This window comes from Nipponia nippon, unplaced genomic scaffold (assembly GCF_047370975.1).
Source record: "Nipponia nippon isolate SJK-2023a ecotype South Korea unplaced genomic scaffold, ASM4737097v1 scaffold_7, whole genome shotgun sequence".
Taxonomy (NCBI): domain Eukaryota; kingdom Metazoa; phylum Chordata; class Aves; order Pelecaniformes; family Threskiornithidae; genus Nipponia; species Nipponia nippon.
Window position 1 is genome coordinate 42,727,953 of NW_028262391.1, and position 14,361 is coordinate 42,742,313.

The window sequence follows — 14,361 nt, forward strand, 5'->3', positions numbered from 1 at the left end:
GTGCAGAGCCTTGTTGGAGCACTGCTGGAAAATCCTCACAGGCATTTCTTTTGCTGCAGCTTACCTTCCTATCAGAAGCAGCTGAGTCCTTGGAGGAAAAACACATGGAACGCCTGATCAAAAGAAAACTTGGGTTCTCTGATATTTCAAAATGTTATCAGGAGTTTATATCACTGAGCTTGATACTTCTGCTAGTGCATTAAATAAAGTATAAAATAAGAAATGCCTGGTGGGGGTTATCAACATTCCCTGTCGTACCACAGGAATGAGACATGCGTAGGCAAGACTTAACTTTCTCATGCTGTGGTTTGAAGCCACATCAGGATATTAAAAAACACTGGTGCAGCACTGTCAAGCAGATTTACTTAATGCTGGTTCTATTTCTCAATACACCCGAGTCAAAAAGAGGAGAGGAAAAAGAAGCACTTTAACACTTACTAAATCACCAACTTGTGTATCCAGTTAAAGGTGCATGCTGGTAGAGACTGCAAATCAATGGACTGATATAAATTACTATTATTGTTTAAAACATTCTCAACAAGAAATACAAGGAAACTTAAGCAGCTAGAAAGCAAAGATTTATAAAAATAATTACTGAAGTAAAAGTCATAGAAACAATACACACTCATTCTGGACCAGCAAGGTTTGTGGACAATTAGAATACTGGGACAATGACTGAACTGATCATCTGAGAAGTGAGAGCATCCGAGCAGCACTGTTTAGAGAAAAACAATCGTCAGTAAAGTGGCAAGAGCAATCCAGACACTAATTATTCTGTAAAAGTAATTTTTATCCACAGAGAAATACCATAATAAATGAATGGGAGACAACAAATGGAAATCGCTGTACTATGAAGAGAACTGGAACCACGGAAAACAAGCAGCATGGGGAATTGCACAAGTAAGTCTCGTCAATCAAGAGCAACCAGCTTTATTGAACAGTTTTGAAAGGATCGGATGAAGGGTAAAGCAACAGATGTACTATCTGAATAACAGTAAAATATTTGATAAAAATCTCTCTCAAGAATGTTACTCTCCAAAATCAACTCAAATTGGCTTAGACAGGAACACTATAATGTGACCTGAAACCCAATGACTAGTCATAATAAAAAAGCGAAAAGCCTAAATCAGAAAATAAAAATAAATAAATACATTAAAAGATGAGCTTTTCAAGGGCTGGGAAATCCTCCAACCGCCACACTGAAAAGTGCTATATCAATTTAGACTGATGTTCTCAGAAGTTAAAGTGATAAACAGCAATGGACTGCAAGTCTTGATTAGGGGGACACTGCAAAGACTGACATTAGTTCTGATGCTATTCAGAAACAGAAGCAGGACTGAATACGTTCATGAGATCCACAGATGGCATTTGCAGGTGGTAACAAACTTTGCAGATAAATTGCCATTGCCAGTTGGTACAAAACAGCAATAAGATGACCTAACGTGATTAAAAATGGATTTTTTTTTTTTAAAAAACAGCAAAATAAAGGTTCAGTGGGTAGGGGGAAGGGATGAATGGCAGGAAGAGATCAAACTGACAGACTTGGAAAAAGAAAACACTAAACATATTTCATTTTAGAGAAAAAAATAACAAGAAAAAAATACCAGGGGATGATACAGCAGATCTGTTCAGAAGGTAAAACCAAAGACCCTTCTAGAGTATGCTATCTGAATACACAGCTCCAGAGCACGCCATGGAGAACAGGACCTGTATGCACCACATCAATAAAACTCATCTAGAAAATGTCCTTCATTCCTGCAAAAGCTACATCAAGAGCAGCAATTAAGGTGATTTAGAGTTTCTTCCCTACAGCACCCACATGCACTCCACTACCATGCTACTACATGCATAGAATGGGCTTACTACAGACCTTGCCTTTTTGTAGCCAAGCCTAAGGCTAATTAATGCACCAGTCTCAGCCACCATGACACAGTCAAATAAATATACCATGCTGTACAGTTTAATACTCACAATTATTCAAAATACAAATGCCACAAAATTTCACCAATCCCCATTAAGAAAAAGAGATCAAAAAGCAATTTCTTAGCTTCCAATTTTCATGGTCACATACAGCCTATATGGAAAAAAAAAAAAAAAAAGGTAGAAGCCTAAATAGCCTAAAAAGCTCTTTTTTTTTTTTTACAAAAGTGTTTGGGGGAAAAAAAGAGCAAACAAACAAAAAAAACCAACCACGTACTTCTGCACTTTTTTCCAAAGGCAGTAAAACTTCTCAACTTTGCTGAAGTCAGTCAAGTTTAATCACCAAAACCAAAGGTTGATTTTGGTTGTAGCCAACTTAGAAAATGACGACAATGTTTAAAAAGCTTCCTCATTAAGTCACTGAGAAATTATTAACATTTGCAAAGCATTTCATTGTGCTTTATTACAGCTCCAAAGTGCCACACCAAGGTTCAACTTTGCAAATACGATAGCTTCCAATCAAATTCACAGAAAAACATTACTTACAGTGTATGCAACACTAAATTAATGTTGTTATACTTACCAATCAGCCAGCAAGGCTTCAAAGAAACACAGGAAATTGCACATAAATATTGCTCTGTCCCACTGAATATGTATTTCTAAAGTTAGAGCATGAAAGCGTTAAATATTTTTGTTTTCCATTAAAAACACTCTTTACGTGGCAAGGCAATTAAGTTATTTTGGCATCCACTCCACATAAAGCAGCTGCTGTACAGTATGTTTTACTTTATAAAATATCTTTAATCAGCACACTGACTAGTTCTGTCATTTATAATTAAGGAGGTAAATGGCAGGTGCAGCATTAATTAGTGAAACTGAAGTCTCTGTGCAAGACATGCAGACATACCAACTTAATGCTTCCTAGGAACAGAAATGATTGCTAACAGCTCTGCACCACAAACTTGACTAGGTAAGACCACGCTGAGAGAGGCGTTTATAACACAGTTACGCTTCTGAAGCCTTTACAGTCTTATATTACCAGATTCATTTCTTAACCTCTTCCTCCAAAAGTACGAATAGAAAAATACTTCAGGAGAGCAAAAGCCTAACTGTGAGAATCTTTGTTTCTGCCTTACAAACAACGGGAGGGGCAGGGGGCAGAGGTACAGATCAAGAGATAGGCAAAGTGGTTCTCTTAGTTGAAAAGATTTTCCCAGCCAACAACTAAGAAATGGGCTGGCCCAACATTTGGAGAAATGCCCACGCTCATAATTTAAAAACAGAGCAACTGTTGTTGCAGTCCCTTCCCAACATGAAAATAGGGCCACCAGCCCTACAACTACCCTCCTAAGAATTTTGCAATTGCCACCTTAGGAGGTTGTGGGGTTTTTTGAGAATGTCCATAGTCTGTGAGTTAAATCAAATCTCTCCTCCCTTTTAAAACTGGAGCAGTTATTTTGGCTTGAAGGACTTCTGAAAGGTAGCCTTACAGCTATTTACAAATCTTTAGAGCGTACACATTCAGCAAGAAGAACTACAAGATGAGTAACACTTCCAAAGAAGTGGTAGTCACCCTCAACACCGGTACTACGTAGTGCTGGGTCCTTGGCAGACCACAGCCCAGGGTGGTGCGTTCATCATCTCCACGTTCACCTGTTCTGCAGAGTCCCCCAGGCACCATCTCAGCATGCAAAATTGTTCATAAAAACAAGTGCAGTTGGTGAGACTAAAATAATTACAACGTTCATGGTCTCATTTGTAAACTAATAGTCTGCTCATTTCCAAGCAAATGCTCTCAGACACTTACTGGTTTTGGCCAAACTAAGACTGCAATATGAAAGAAGCCAAGAAGCCCCACTTTTGCATTACTTCAAGGCAAAAACGTTAACCCTTCTGACTGCCACATCAGCTAAGCTACATTTCAAAAACAACTCAAATATGTGTCGTTCAGAAGTAAAAGCACAACAGTACATCAAACAATACATTTGGTAATACAGTAGTAGTAAAGAGCCTTCTGCACTAATTTTCAGAGAATCTATGCATTTCTGCCTAAACTCACATAGCAGATCCCCGCATCTGTCTTAAATAGGAAGCAATATAAACACCAGGCAAAGCAACTGCACCCTGTGCTATGAACTACGTGACCAGCTGTAGACCTCTGTAAAATACCAACCTTGCAAATACCGTACAAGGCATTGAATTGATTTGTGCTTCACTGATGTTAAATGAATGGTTCTTCAGTGGGTAGATAGTGCCTTCCACATGCACAGAAACACGCACTTCCAAGGCAAACTATAGTAGATAAAAACAGCAGCGGATGGAAGGCAAACTTATTTGTGTTTTTCTTTCAGTGCTAATTTTTACTTAAAATTGAGTCTTCTGGGAAGGAACACAATCCCTAGCTGTGTGCAGTACCCCCTGCCAACCAACTTATGAAGCAGAACTGCTACTGACTCACAAGTGAGTTATTCATCCATCCTCCTTCTGACAAGCAGAAAAAGTACATGACCACGGCTGACAGAAGAGAAAACAAAGATTCAAACAGAGGGATTCAGGAAGGGTAAGGAGGAGAATTTAGAAAACAAGGATGCTGTGATAAAGACAATTTGTTATACTCTACGAGAAGACACAACGACAATAAACCACTTTTAACCAGACTTGTAATTCTGTAAATGAACCAACAATGAGTACTGCACAAACAAATCAAAAGGGCCACCATTTATAAACACCACAATATTTTGTTTGAAAATGTGAAATGAGACTGTGGAATTTCAATAATATTTTTACACCTTTTCAGATTAGGCACTATCAGCGTGGGTATGAAACAGCTGATTTGAACTAACAGAAGAGAACTTACGGGGAGGAAAAATGTTTGTCTATAAATGGGAACAAGCACCACTAGGGAACAGACTTTAGAGAGTACACGTGGGGGATAAACAGAACCTACCCTCCCAGACAGGTGCAACTCTCACAGCTGAAATATTTCAGACAGCAGTATCCACATTGTTATGCTATCGCAAACAATTTCAGTTCCCAGGCAGGTCTAGGACAGTGATATTCATATAAACTCTCTGAGAAGACAGCAGCCATGCCCTACCATATGGTCTGGCACAGTTCAGCATATGGGATTGGATGCGATTGTCTTCCTTTTCCCAAAATTAGCATTAAACTATACGTGATAGCTTCAATTAGAAGCAAAGCAACCTGAGCTCAAAATATTAAATTAGAAGTAATCCAATGTTCTGAGACAACATAGACAACAAAAAAATTTACAGTTTGTTAGAGGGTATAAATACAATTAAGACTGAGAAAAGAAATGAACACATAAATAAATCAATTCCTACACTACTATGGCACTGAGCAATATTTACTACCCATGTGGATAGAGAGAGAGATGTTTATGGCATACTGACAGGATAGAATTAAAATCACATTCTCCAGTCTGTCAGTTCATATCAAAAGATGTATCAAAGAGGCTAAACTACCTTCTACCATTCAAAAAGCTTCATTAGCTAAGGCAGCTGCAAACTGGTAAAGCAACTTGAAAAAGCCTGCTTTTACTCTTTAACTTGTTTGGTCTTAACCCAAGACTTCTACTTTTCTCTGCGGTTCACTGTCCTTTCATGGATACCAGAGATCCATGGGTTCCAATTCTAAAGGTATTCTCTACCAAACGGTGGTGGATCATTTGATATCCTATTATCAATACCAATTGATCATGTTTTGTATCATTGTATGTACATATCACTACAATTCAGACTTAATGATTTGGTGGAATCTGATTAAAATGAGATAGCGCTCCAGCTCTACAGACAGTTACATTATATGAAGTACATCGGAACACAGTTAAAAGATACATCTTACTTTCCCATCCAAACCGCATAGCTTTCAGGGAGTTGTGGAACAAAAAGCATGGATCTTCCAGTATCAACATCTACTGCTCCAAAGCAGCCTGCTTCAGTTACTCCAAAAGTCCAGTGAAAGTAAGATTCCTAGGTTAAGACAAAATATATTCTTAAAAGAAAACCCTCACTTTACCAGCTCTAAACATACACTACAGCACATGCTAATTCCTACTTCCACGGGTCTGAAAAAGATCTCTCTTGCTTTTGGAGGGGGAAAAGTGGTTTAGGTCTAAAGCTTTTCAGACTTAGTTTTAGGTTACAATAATATAAATCCCTCTGTTGGCAACTGGAAAGGATCAGAGATTAATAAGCTACCGTAATAAATAAACAGGTCAACTCAGCACAATAAACATACACCACACAATAAAATACATTCTTCCAATCTAGAATTAGGGAATGTAGTATCAGGAAGACACAATCATGTCACATGAGACAAAGCAAAAGCAGAGCGCAGATTCATTGGATTGCAATGGCAAAGTGCTGATGTGAAGACCCAGCCTCCCCCAGAGAAGAGGAAGCTGCACTAGGAACAGTCTTTAGCCAAGAGTTATTGTAAGAACAAGCAAGCAAACAGCAAAACACCTTAAAATACAGAGACTAATTTTGGTAAGGACAGACATATGCTCTGATACCCTGAAAGGTGCATCTCCTCTAAAAACTGACCAATAACTACAGTAAGATATGCGCTATCTAGATTAGAATTTATTGGTTTTGTTTCTTCATAACATACAACAGCTCAATTAAATTTACAAAACAAAGTACTGGAGCAGCCATGCAAAGTATGGGGTATGCATACTCAGAGTTCTGTTACGCCATCTTCCCCAAAGATTAGGAATGCGTTTGGCATAACATTAACAAGTTATTAAGTCCTATTTGTGACAGAAGAACACATGGGTACTTAAGGAAGAGTCTAATTTGAGAAGATGTTGTAAATTCTAAGATATATCCGGCTTTGTGGTATATACTACTTACGAAAGCTTGAAATACACTTTTCTATGAATTGTTTCAGTTTAGGTCCACTGTAACATGTTTCCCTACAGAAATAAGGTTATTTTTTGGGTCACAGACAAGACTGAAAAAACTAAGAAATATTCCATTGCTGTCTTTAATATTACATTAAACACTGATAGCCAACAGGGCCTTGAACAGGTTTAGGCCCTTTCAACCAGATAATGAGCCTGCATACTAAAGTACTGAAAGACAGAGTAACTCGAAGCTCAAGAGGCAATGTTATAAAGAAGCCAATTTATTTAAGTGAAGCAATGCGCACACAAGAGGTAAAGGGAAAGTAATTAAAAATTGTTTAAAAATTCATGCAGTTGAAGAGAGTTTCTTAATTTGATTTGAAGTTTTGGTTCAGCTCTTACCTGGCGAAACACGATACCAGTATCAGTACAGTATCTCTGGGTTTCTTCTCCACCCTGCAGCAGAACAACCGAATTCTTCTGGACATCCTTATTCTGTCTCAGGCGATCACACAGTCGTCTTCTATTCAAGGCAAAGAGCGCTACAGGCACTTTCAAGGTCTCATTCCCCAGCCAAAAGGAGGGTCTGGAAAAGATTTTTTTAATTGACAATTAATGGAAGACAAAGACAGTGGTTAGCACAATTCAGACGCACAGTGTTTGTTACTTTAGTCTAGAAGAGAAAAGGAAGTTTAGTTTAGTTCATCTCTACAAACAAGATGCTAATCGCTCAAGGGGAAGAGATGCTGTATACAAGCATCACTCTTGAGTGACGATCAAACATTGCTCATATGAGTACCAAAAGAAAAAGATGGCAACAGGAGACAGGGCTGGCTGCAGCTGTGGCCCACAGCATGTCACTTCTTACATTCCTTTAGGTAAAGCAACATGAAAAGTAGATGCAGAAAGCGACAACAGCCTAGGTCAGCTAAGTAAAGGCAAAACGGGACGGAAGAAAATGAGTTCTGAGTTACTGAAAACAGAAGTGGAAGGTTACACTAAGTCTGGCAAACTTCAGCAAGTCCTTCTGGGAAACATTCAGTAGCTGAAACAGGGACTGGAGAGAAAAGATGACAGATAGCAGATGCAGGACAACAGCATTTCCCATACTCACACAATATCTGCAAATTTCTTTTCTGTGTATGTATGTTTATTGTTGCATGCATACAAGCGGCATCAGCAAGTGACTGAACTCACACACCTGGCCGTAGGTGCATGCCCCGGGTACCACTGACCTCCTGCTATACATCACCACCTGCCCCTAAGGCAGCACAAACGTGCTGAGACAGCCTGGAAAGTTTTGGAAAGACTGTACTCAACAGAGGCGCAACTGGGAGAATACAGTTTAAAAGTAGAGAACTCCCTCTTAAAATAAACTGGTTATTAAGTAATTTAAAGTACTACAACAATATACGGCTGATTCATTCACATTTGCTATAGGTCCATACCTGCACTTTTTGGAGCTTTACCAGTAAGAGCACAGTAGCTTCTTGTAGGACTTTTTTTTAAATTAGATGAGGAGGGAAGAATCTAAGACCATTCCCTTTTTTTTTTTTTTTATGTTTAATATAGCAAAGGTGTACTTTGGAGCTTCAGTATCACAGATGAATACTGTTTTATCAAAAAAATCCTATGATTTAAGTTCAGTTTGTCCCTCCACCTCAGCTTCTCTCAGCTTACTGAAGACTGACTGGCTAGATGGTCATTTTCTATCAGATATGCTTCTAGAGGAGATGACAGAAAGGTGCAGTTAAATTGTTACTATGTTAAAAGGACAAGAAATTAACCACCAAGGGACTTAACCTTAGAGAAGCAGAGCTCCACATCTTAATTATTATATAGTTTTCATAGGCAATCTGAAAAGTAACCTTTGATTTATAGCTGCATAAAGTAACCTCCTGAAAGACTTTATCAGCATCAGAAATGTAAACCCTGTAATTTCTTACTGCAGACACAGCATAAAAGAGCTAATAAAATATTTTATTTTACTTGTTTATAACTACTTGATATAACAGTGTAAGTAATTTTAGAAGGTGAAAGACTGCTCTTGCTAATCCAATTTTCAAACTATCTGCCTAGGAGTTCAGCTGATGGTGCACAAAACCCAAATGTGTTTCTTTTTATTACTTCCCCCACCCACCCGATAACCCAGCACCATGGCAGGTGATCATTACAAGGGCTGCACCTACTGCAGCCCATCAGCATAGCATGGAAGCATAGCATAAGCTTTAATTTTGGGGCACCCATGCCTGTAGGAAGAATGACGCAAGTTCATACAATCCTAGCAAAAGCTCCTGAAAGTTTTACATCAGATGGCAAACCTTAAACTAAATATGGGCAAGGCTTTTCGGATGCAAAGCTGTGGCTCGGCAACTCAGCAATGCACAAGAGGTTGAAAACACTGTTCATAGAATCATGGAATCGTTAAGGTTGGAAAAGACCCTTAAGATCATCGAGTCCAACCGTTAACCTACCACTGCCAAGTCCACCACTAAACCATGTCCACTGTTATCCAAGCAAGATCACCCCCTGGAATAACTCCATGCAGGGGCCCAAAATCATATTCTCACCTTATTACAAGTATAAAAGGGAAGAGAGAACATCATCAGATACCCTGATGCCATAGGTTGCTCTCAGATCTTTGTATCTGCTGATAAAAAAGACAAAACCAAAAAAAAGGCAGAGGTGGTAGCACAACCTGTCTTATGCTTTGCTTCAAAGGAAGGAAAAAAAGTCACCTTTGTTGTAATTTTACCCTCTTCACAACTTTTTTTTTTTTTTTTGCTGTGATTTAAAAAAAAAAAAGACTCTGACCTCCCTCCTTCTCCAGGCCTGTTCCTACACCCTGGAGTTCATAGGAAGCTGCTACAAAGGTACATTTTCATCTCCATTAAGTTACTATTAATGCTTTTATTGCACTTAAAATCTTAGACAACCAAAATGAGACTCAAGGAGAAATAATTATGACAGGCAGCAATTCCGACTGGTAGTCTTACTAAGCCACTTTAAGAGTGTCTTTTACTGGCATCTTAACACTGAAGCTGAAATGCATTCTGATGCAAAATTATTGTTCTTCTGCACATTTTATCTAAGCCCATGGCAAAACTGTGTTTCTCCTTATATATAATAGATCTCGCTTTCCCTGCTTGGATTTGATGCCACAATATTCATCAACAGCAGAATTTGGCCCTGTACAGTTGTTTTAGACTTGCACAGTTTTTTCACAGGCATGGCCTTGGTCTCTATTTTCAGGCTGCTGTAACAGTCACAGTAGCTGAGCATGCTGGACCCTGCAGCAAGGGCTGCAGATGCAGGAGGGCTGGGCTGAGTGTTGTTGCAAATATTGCTCTGTTCCTCAGGTTCTCTGCTGAGCACTCACATATTAATTCATGCCTCAGACTGTATGAGCTTGCCAGGCAACAGACCTCCCTTCACAACTGAAATTCTGCAGAGAAAACCAGCTAGCTTTCAGAGAGGACTCAACTTAGAGAAGTTTGCTTCCTTCACACCCTTTGTTCTCTCTTCCCTCCTGCAAGCACTCAGATACAGAACCGACAGCACCCTCACAGATGGACTAACGACTTGGCAAGACACCCACAGGTGCTGCTTTTCCTGCAGCAGCTGGGTCACTCCACACGTGTGAGCCCAGCACAAGCTTTCCACAACTTATGCAAACAGCTCTTTTCAGAGACCAGCACTGACAGAGGAATTTAAGTCTTACAAAAGAAGAGTATGGCTGTACACCTGGCTTTCTATGGCAAATAATGATTTGGGAAGAGAACTCTCACAGTACTCAAGATCACAAGAAAAGTCTTCACACACAGGACTCGCTGTGTGACCATCGCTCTGTTGCGACTGTCGCTTTGTTACTAAGAAATACATGGCAAGTAAGTAGGTTAGGACTGGCCTGGTTTTTTTTCCATATTCCTTCCGGCCCAACTGTTACAAACCCCTGTGACTATGCAGTACTGCCTATGCCATGACTATGATTTAGCACTTTTTCAGTTTCAAATATGAGAAACCATCGCTATGCCACTTGTAGTAAGTTGAGTGGGTACACATATATAACTGCTTCACATGTGTATCAACCCTGTAAATACACATGCAATTACAGCGTAACCAGCGTAAAAGCTCTCTGTTATTTGCCACCTAACAATACTATCACAAAGTTCTTTTTAGAGAGGGAACTGCAATTTTGGTCCGTGATCTCTTATCACTCAGTTTATATCACACAAGACACACAAATACCAGAATTTAATTAGTACAATACATTAGCTGGTCCTTCAATGTGTGTTTCTTCTGTTAGTGCACAGACTCTGGCATCTCCAGCCACAGACTCAACACAAAACTCTCATGTAGAGTTACACGTTTGATAATGAAGCATATCTAATGCAAGCACTGCTTTGTGGTACACGCCTCTTTGAAGCTATGCAAGCTTTTGCAAATAAGCATTAGTCAGCGTCAGAAGCAACTACTTCCAAGACCAGGACAGGACAAGCGAAGCTGAGCTTCCTCGTTTTCTCTAGTCTGGTACCAGAATTCAGCTACTGCTTGGTCTGGTAAAGGCCTCCCACAGTAGCTGACAGTTTCTCTGCTGGCTGTCACACACAATTTTTACAATCACTTAGGCCCAAGCCCACACAAGAGTTCTTTTATTTTATTATACTGGAAGTTAAATGTAGCTAGGAACATTAAACTACATCTGTTTCTTTAAAGGATATTTTTCTTTTGCCTGGAACTGTTGATTTTCCATGCTTGTTTCAGAAGTTTTATATTTTTTGAAAGCTTACATTTTGTTACTGTATGATCCATCTAACATTTTGGATTTGCTTTGATGTAACCACCAGAACACACTGGTAACCAAAAATCCCATTTTATTTCTGGTTTTCCCACCATTTTTCCATTAGCCTTTTGTACTTCTGTTTTTTCAGAAGAAAATTTTTTTTCAGAAGAAAATTTTTTTTTCAGAAGAAAATTTCAGAAGACTGCCATTTCTGTTCTACTGAGGTCACACAGACAGGATCCAGATTTCAATGAAGATGAAGTTATCATTTGTTTGCTGACCAGGCCTTATTTATTTGTTTGTTTTGAGCAACAGTCATCAACATCAGCTTGAAGCCCAGCCAATTTTTAACGCTGTTTCCACATCAAATATGTGCAGCGCAAGAGGCCTACGCTAACAGCAGCACGAGCAAATCAGTGGCACAAGGGAAACACTAAAAGCGACTACTGCTGTTTAAGGCGCAAAGTGGACGTTTTCTTCACGGCCAACTCGGTGCTCCTGATCGCACAACCTTGCTATCAGGGGGCCGGCAGCAGCGTCCGGCACAGGGAACGCCGGGTCAGCACCAGGGGAACCAGAGGCAGGAGAGGACCTCACAGGGGAGCAATCCCCACCCAAAGACGAAGCAGTCAGAGCCAAGCCCCAGCATGACCTCTTTTTGGCGACTATGAAAAGTTCCCCCCTCATTTTGATACGTTTTTAACGGCATCTTCCTAAAGCACTGGAAGAAATAGCTGAATTTAGCTATAAAATACGGGAAAGACCTTGCGCTAAGTAATCCACAGCCGCCTTTAAGGCTGATTTCTTTCCCAAATCTAATGCAACTTAAAGGATAACCCACGGCTCGGGGGAGGCACTGCTGAGCCGACCCGGCGGTAACCGGAGAGGCCGCCGGGGTGCCCGTGGGACCCCCCCACAGCTCTCTCGCCGTCCTACCCAAAACCTGCTTCCCTTTCAGGGAGCCCCCTCCCCAGCGCAGGCAGCCCGGCCTCCCCTGCAGGCTGCACGGCGACAGCCTACAGCCTGCCGCCAGGCCCGGCCCGGCCCGGCCCGGCCCTCCCCAGCCTGACGGGGCCACCGCCGCCCTCCCGCACCCCGACCCACCCGGGCCCCTCAGCGAGACCCCCGCCAGCCTCGCAGAGCCGGGCCGCCGCGCAGCACCCCGCGGGGGGGAGCGGGGCGGGGGAGCCGGGAGGACGCGCAGCCTCGCCGCAGGCCGGGGCGCAGGGCCCGGCGGGCCCGTGAGGCGCGGGGAGCGGCGGCGGTAGCGCTGCCGCGGAGCGATGCTTACCCCACCGCCGCGGCCATGTTGCCTCGCCGGACTTTGCCTGTCATGTGACGGCGGGGCCGGGCCGCTGCGGAGGGGGGCGGCGGCGGCGGCGGCGCCGCCGCCTCAGCGCGGGGAGCCGGCGGCGGAAACCTCCTCCCGGCCGCCGCTGTGGGGGGAGCGGGGCTCCCCTCGGGCCCCGCAGACACGGACAGGCCGCTGCTGTCCCCGCAGGCTGCTCCCCTCCTCAGGCACAGATCTGGCAGGGGAGAGGCCGGGAGCTGGGCTCCGTGGCACCTGAGGGGTGGTGCTCACTGGGAACGCTCTGCAGCTGCGTCTGAAACTGGGGAGGGGGTTTGTAACCATCGCCTCAGGTGGCGGCTTCTTGTACAAGAAACCATCAGAGCCCTCGAAGCTGAAAGCTGTATAATGGAAATAAACCCTTTCACAGGGATTGCCGTCTTTTACAACAGAGCTCCCCTAAATAAATAGTGGCTAAAAAAATCCATTTACGCGCCGTGCTGCTATAATCCCTGTAAGAGACACTTTCCACTAGCATTTTGAAATGGAGGTGGTGTTTACAACAGCCTTCAGGCATGGCCTGCTGTAGCCAACGCCAGTCCTTGGACTTGCCCCACTCTGCTGAATGTTGCTCCTATTCACATAGATTTCTTCAGAACTTGAGTTGCCTTTTTCTTACCTCAAAATCACAAGCTACCTGAAGAAACCAACAATTCATAGGCCAGTTCACGCGGCCAGTAACTGCTATACAGCAGCAAAAGAAAATAGCCAGAAGCCTGAAATACCAGCTAAAGAAAGAGGGGATCTCTGCTCTGTGACCTGAATGCGTTGTTTCCCTGCTCTGTGCCTCAATAAAACAGTGATAAGTACGGCTCTGAGCTGGCAGCTCGTCGCAGGTGCCTCTGCCCTCCCTTCCTGGAGGGCAGGCATGAGTCCTTGCTCTGCAGCTGCTGAGCAATGCTGCTCCTCTGCTGTTCCGGCACTGATCTCAAAAGAAAGTACTGTGATACCAAGAAATATTTGGCTAATGCACCTGCAGGGTCTGCTTCCACCACAAGCGCTTGGGAAAGGGAGAGGAATGCAGGGCAGTGAGAAGAGGGGGCATAAAATACACGGAGCTTGAAATTCATGTTTGTTATAACAAATCAGTGCACTGTTATTAAGAAACATGCATGATTAAAACCCTTTTTTGGTTGGCCAAATTGTCCAGTAGAAGTTGGGAGAAAACTGCAGCTACTCATGCACAGCTGGCTCTGAAGTGGTATTTGAAAGCTGCAGGGCAATCACAGGGAAAGATTGATTTCAGAAAGTCTGGCGAGGAGCGTGTAAATTAAGAAAATGGGAAAAGTCAAGTAGTCATCATCTAGCTCTTTATGTTTTTATGCCCAAGAGTCACAGACCTTTACTACAAAATATATAATGAAAGAAACAGAAACTTCTTTCATGGACTCCCCATTTGACAAGGAACAATACTTATTTTTGGCTCCAGATTAACGGATA

General features: G+C 42.1%; 1 protein-coding gene across 1 annotated transcript in view; it reads right to left on the reverse strand.

Annotated features, from left to right (window-relative positions):
* The window catches only part of PEPD (peptidase D), a 142,676-nt gene extending 129,686 nt beyond the window's left edge, over positions 1-12,990 (reverse strand). The window contains exons 1-3 of the mRNA XM_087739550.1: positions 12,865-12,990; positions 7,193-7,376; positions 5,785-5,912 (exon numbers count right to left, since the gene is read on the reverse strand). Of these exons, the coding sequence (XP_087595676.1) occupies positions 5,785-5,912; positions 7,193-7,376; positions 12,865-12,908 (356 nt within the window). The 5' untranslated portion in view covers positions 12,909-12,990. The remainder of the gene's footprint in view (positions 1-5,784; positions 5,913-7,192; positions 7,377-12,864) is intronic.
* Between the last annotated feature and the right edge of the window lie 1,371 nt (positions 12,991-14,361).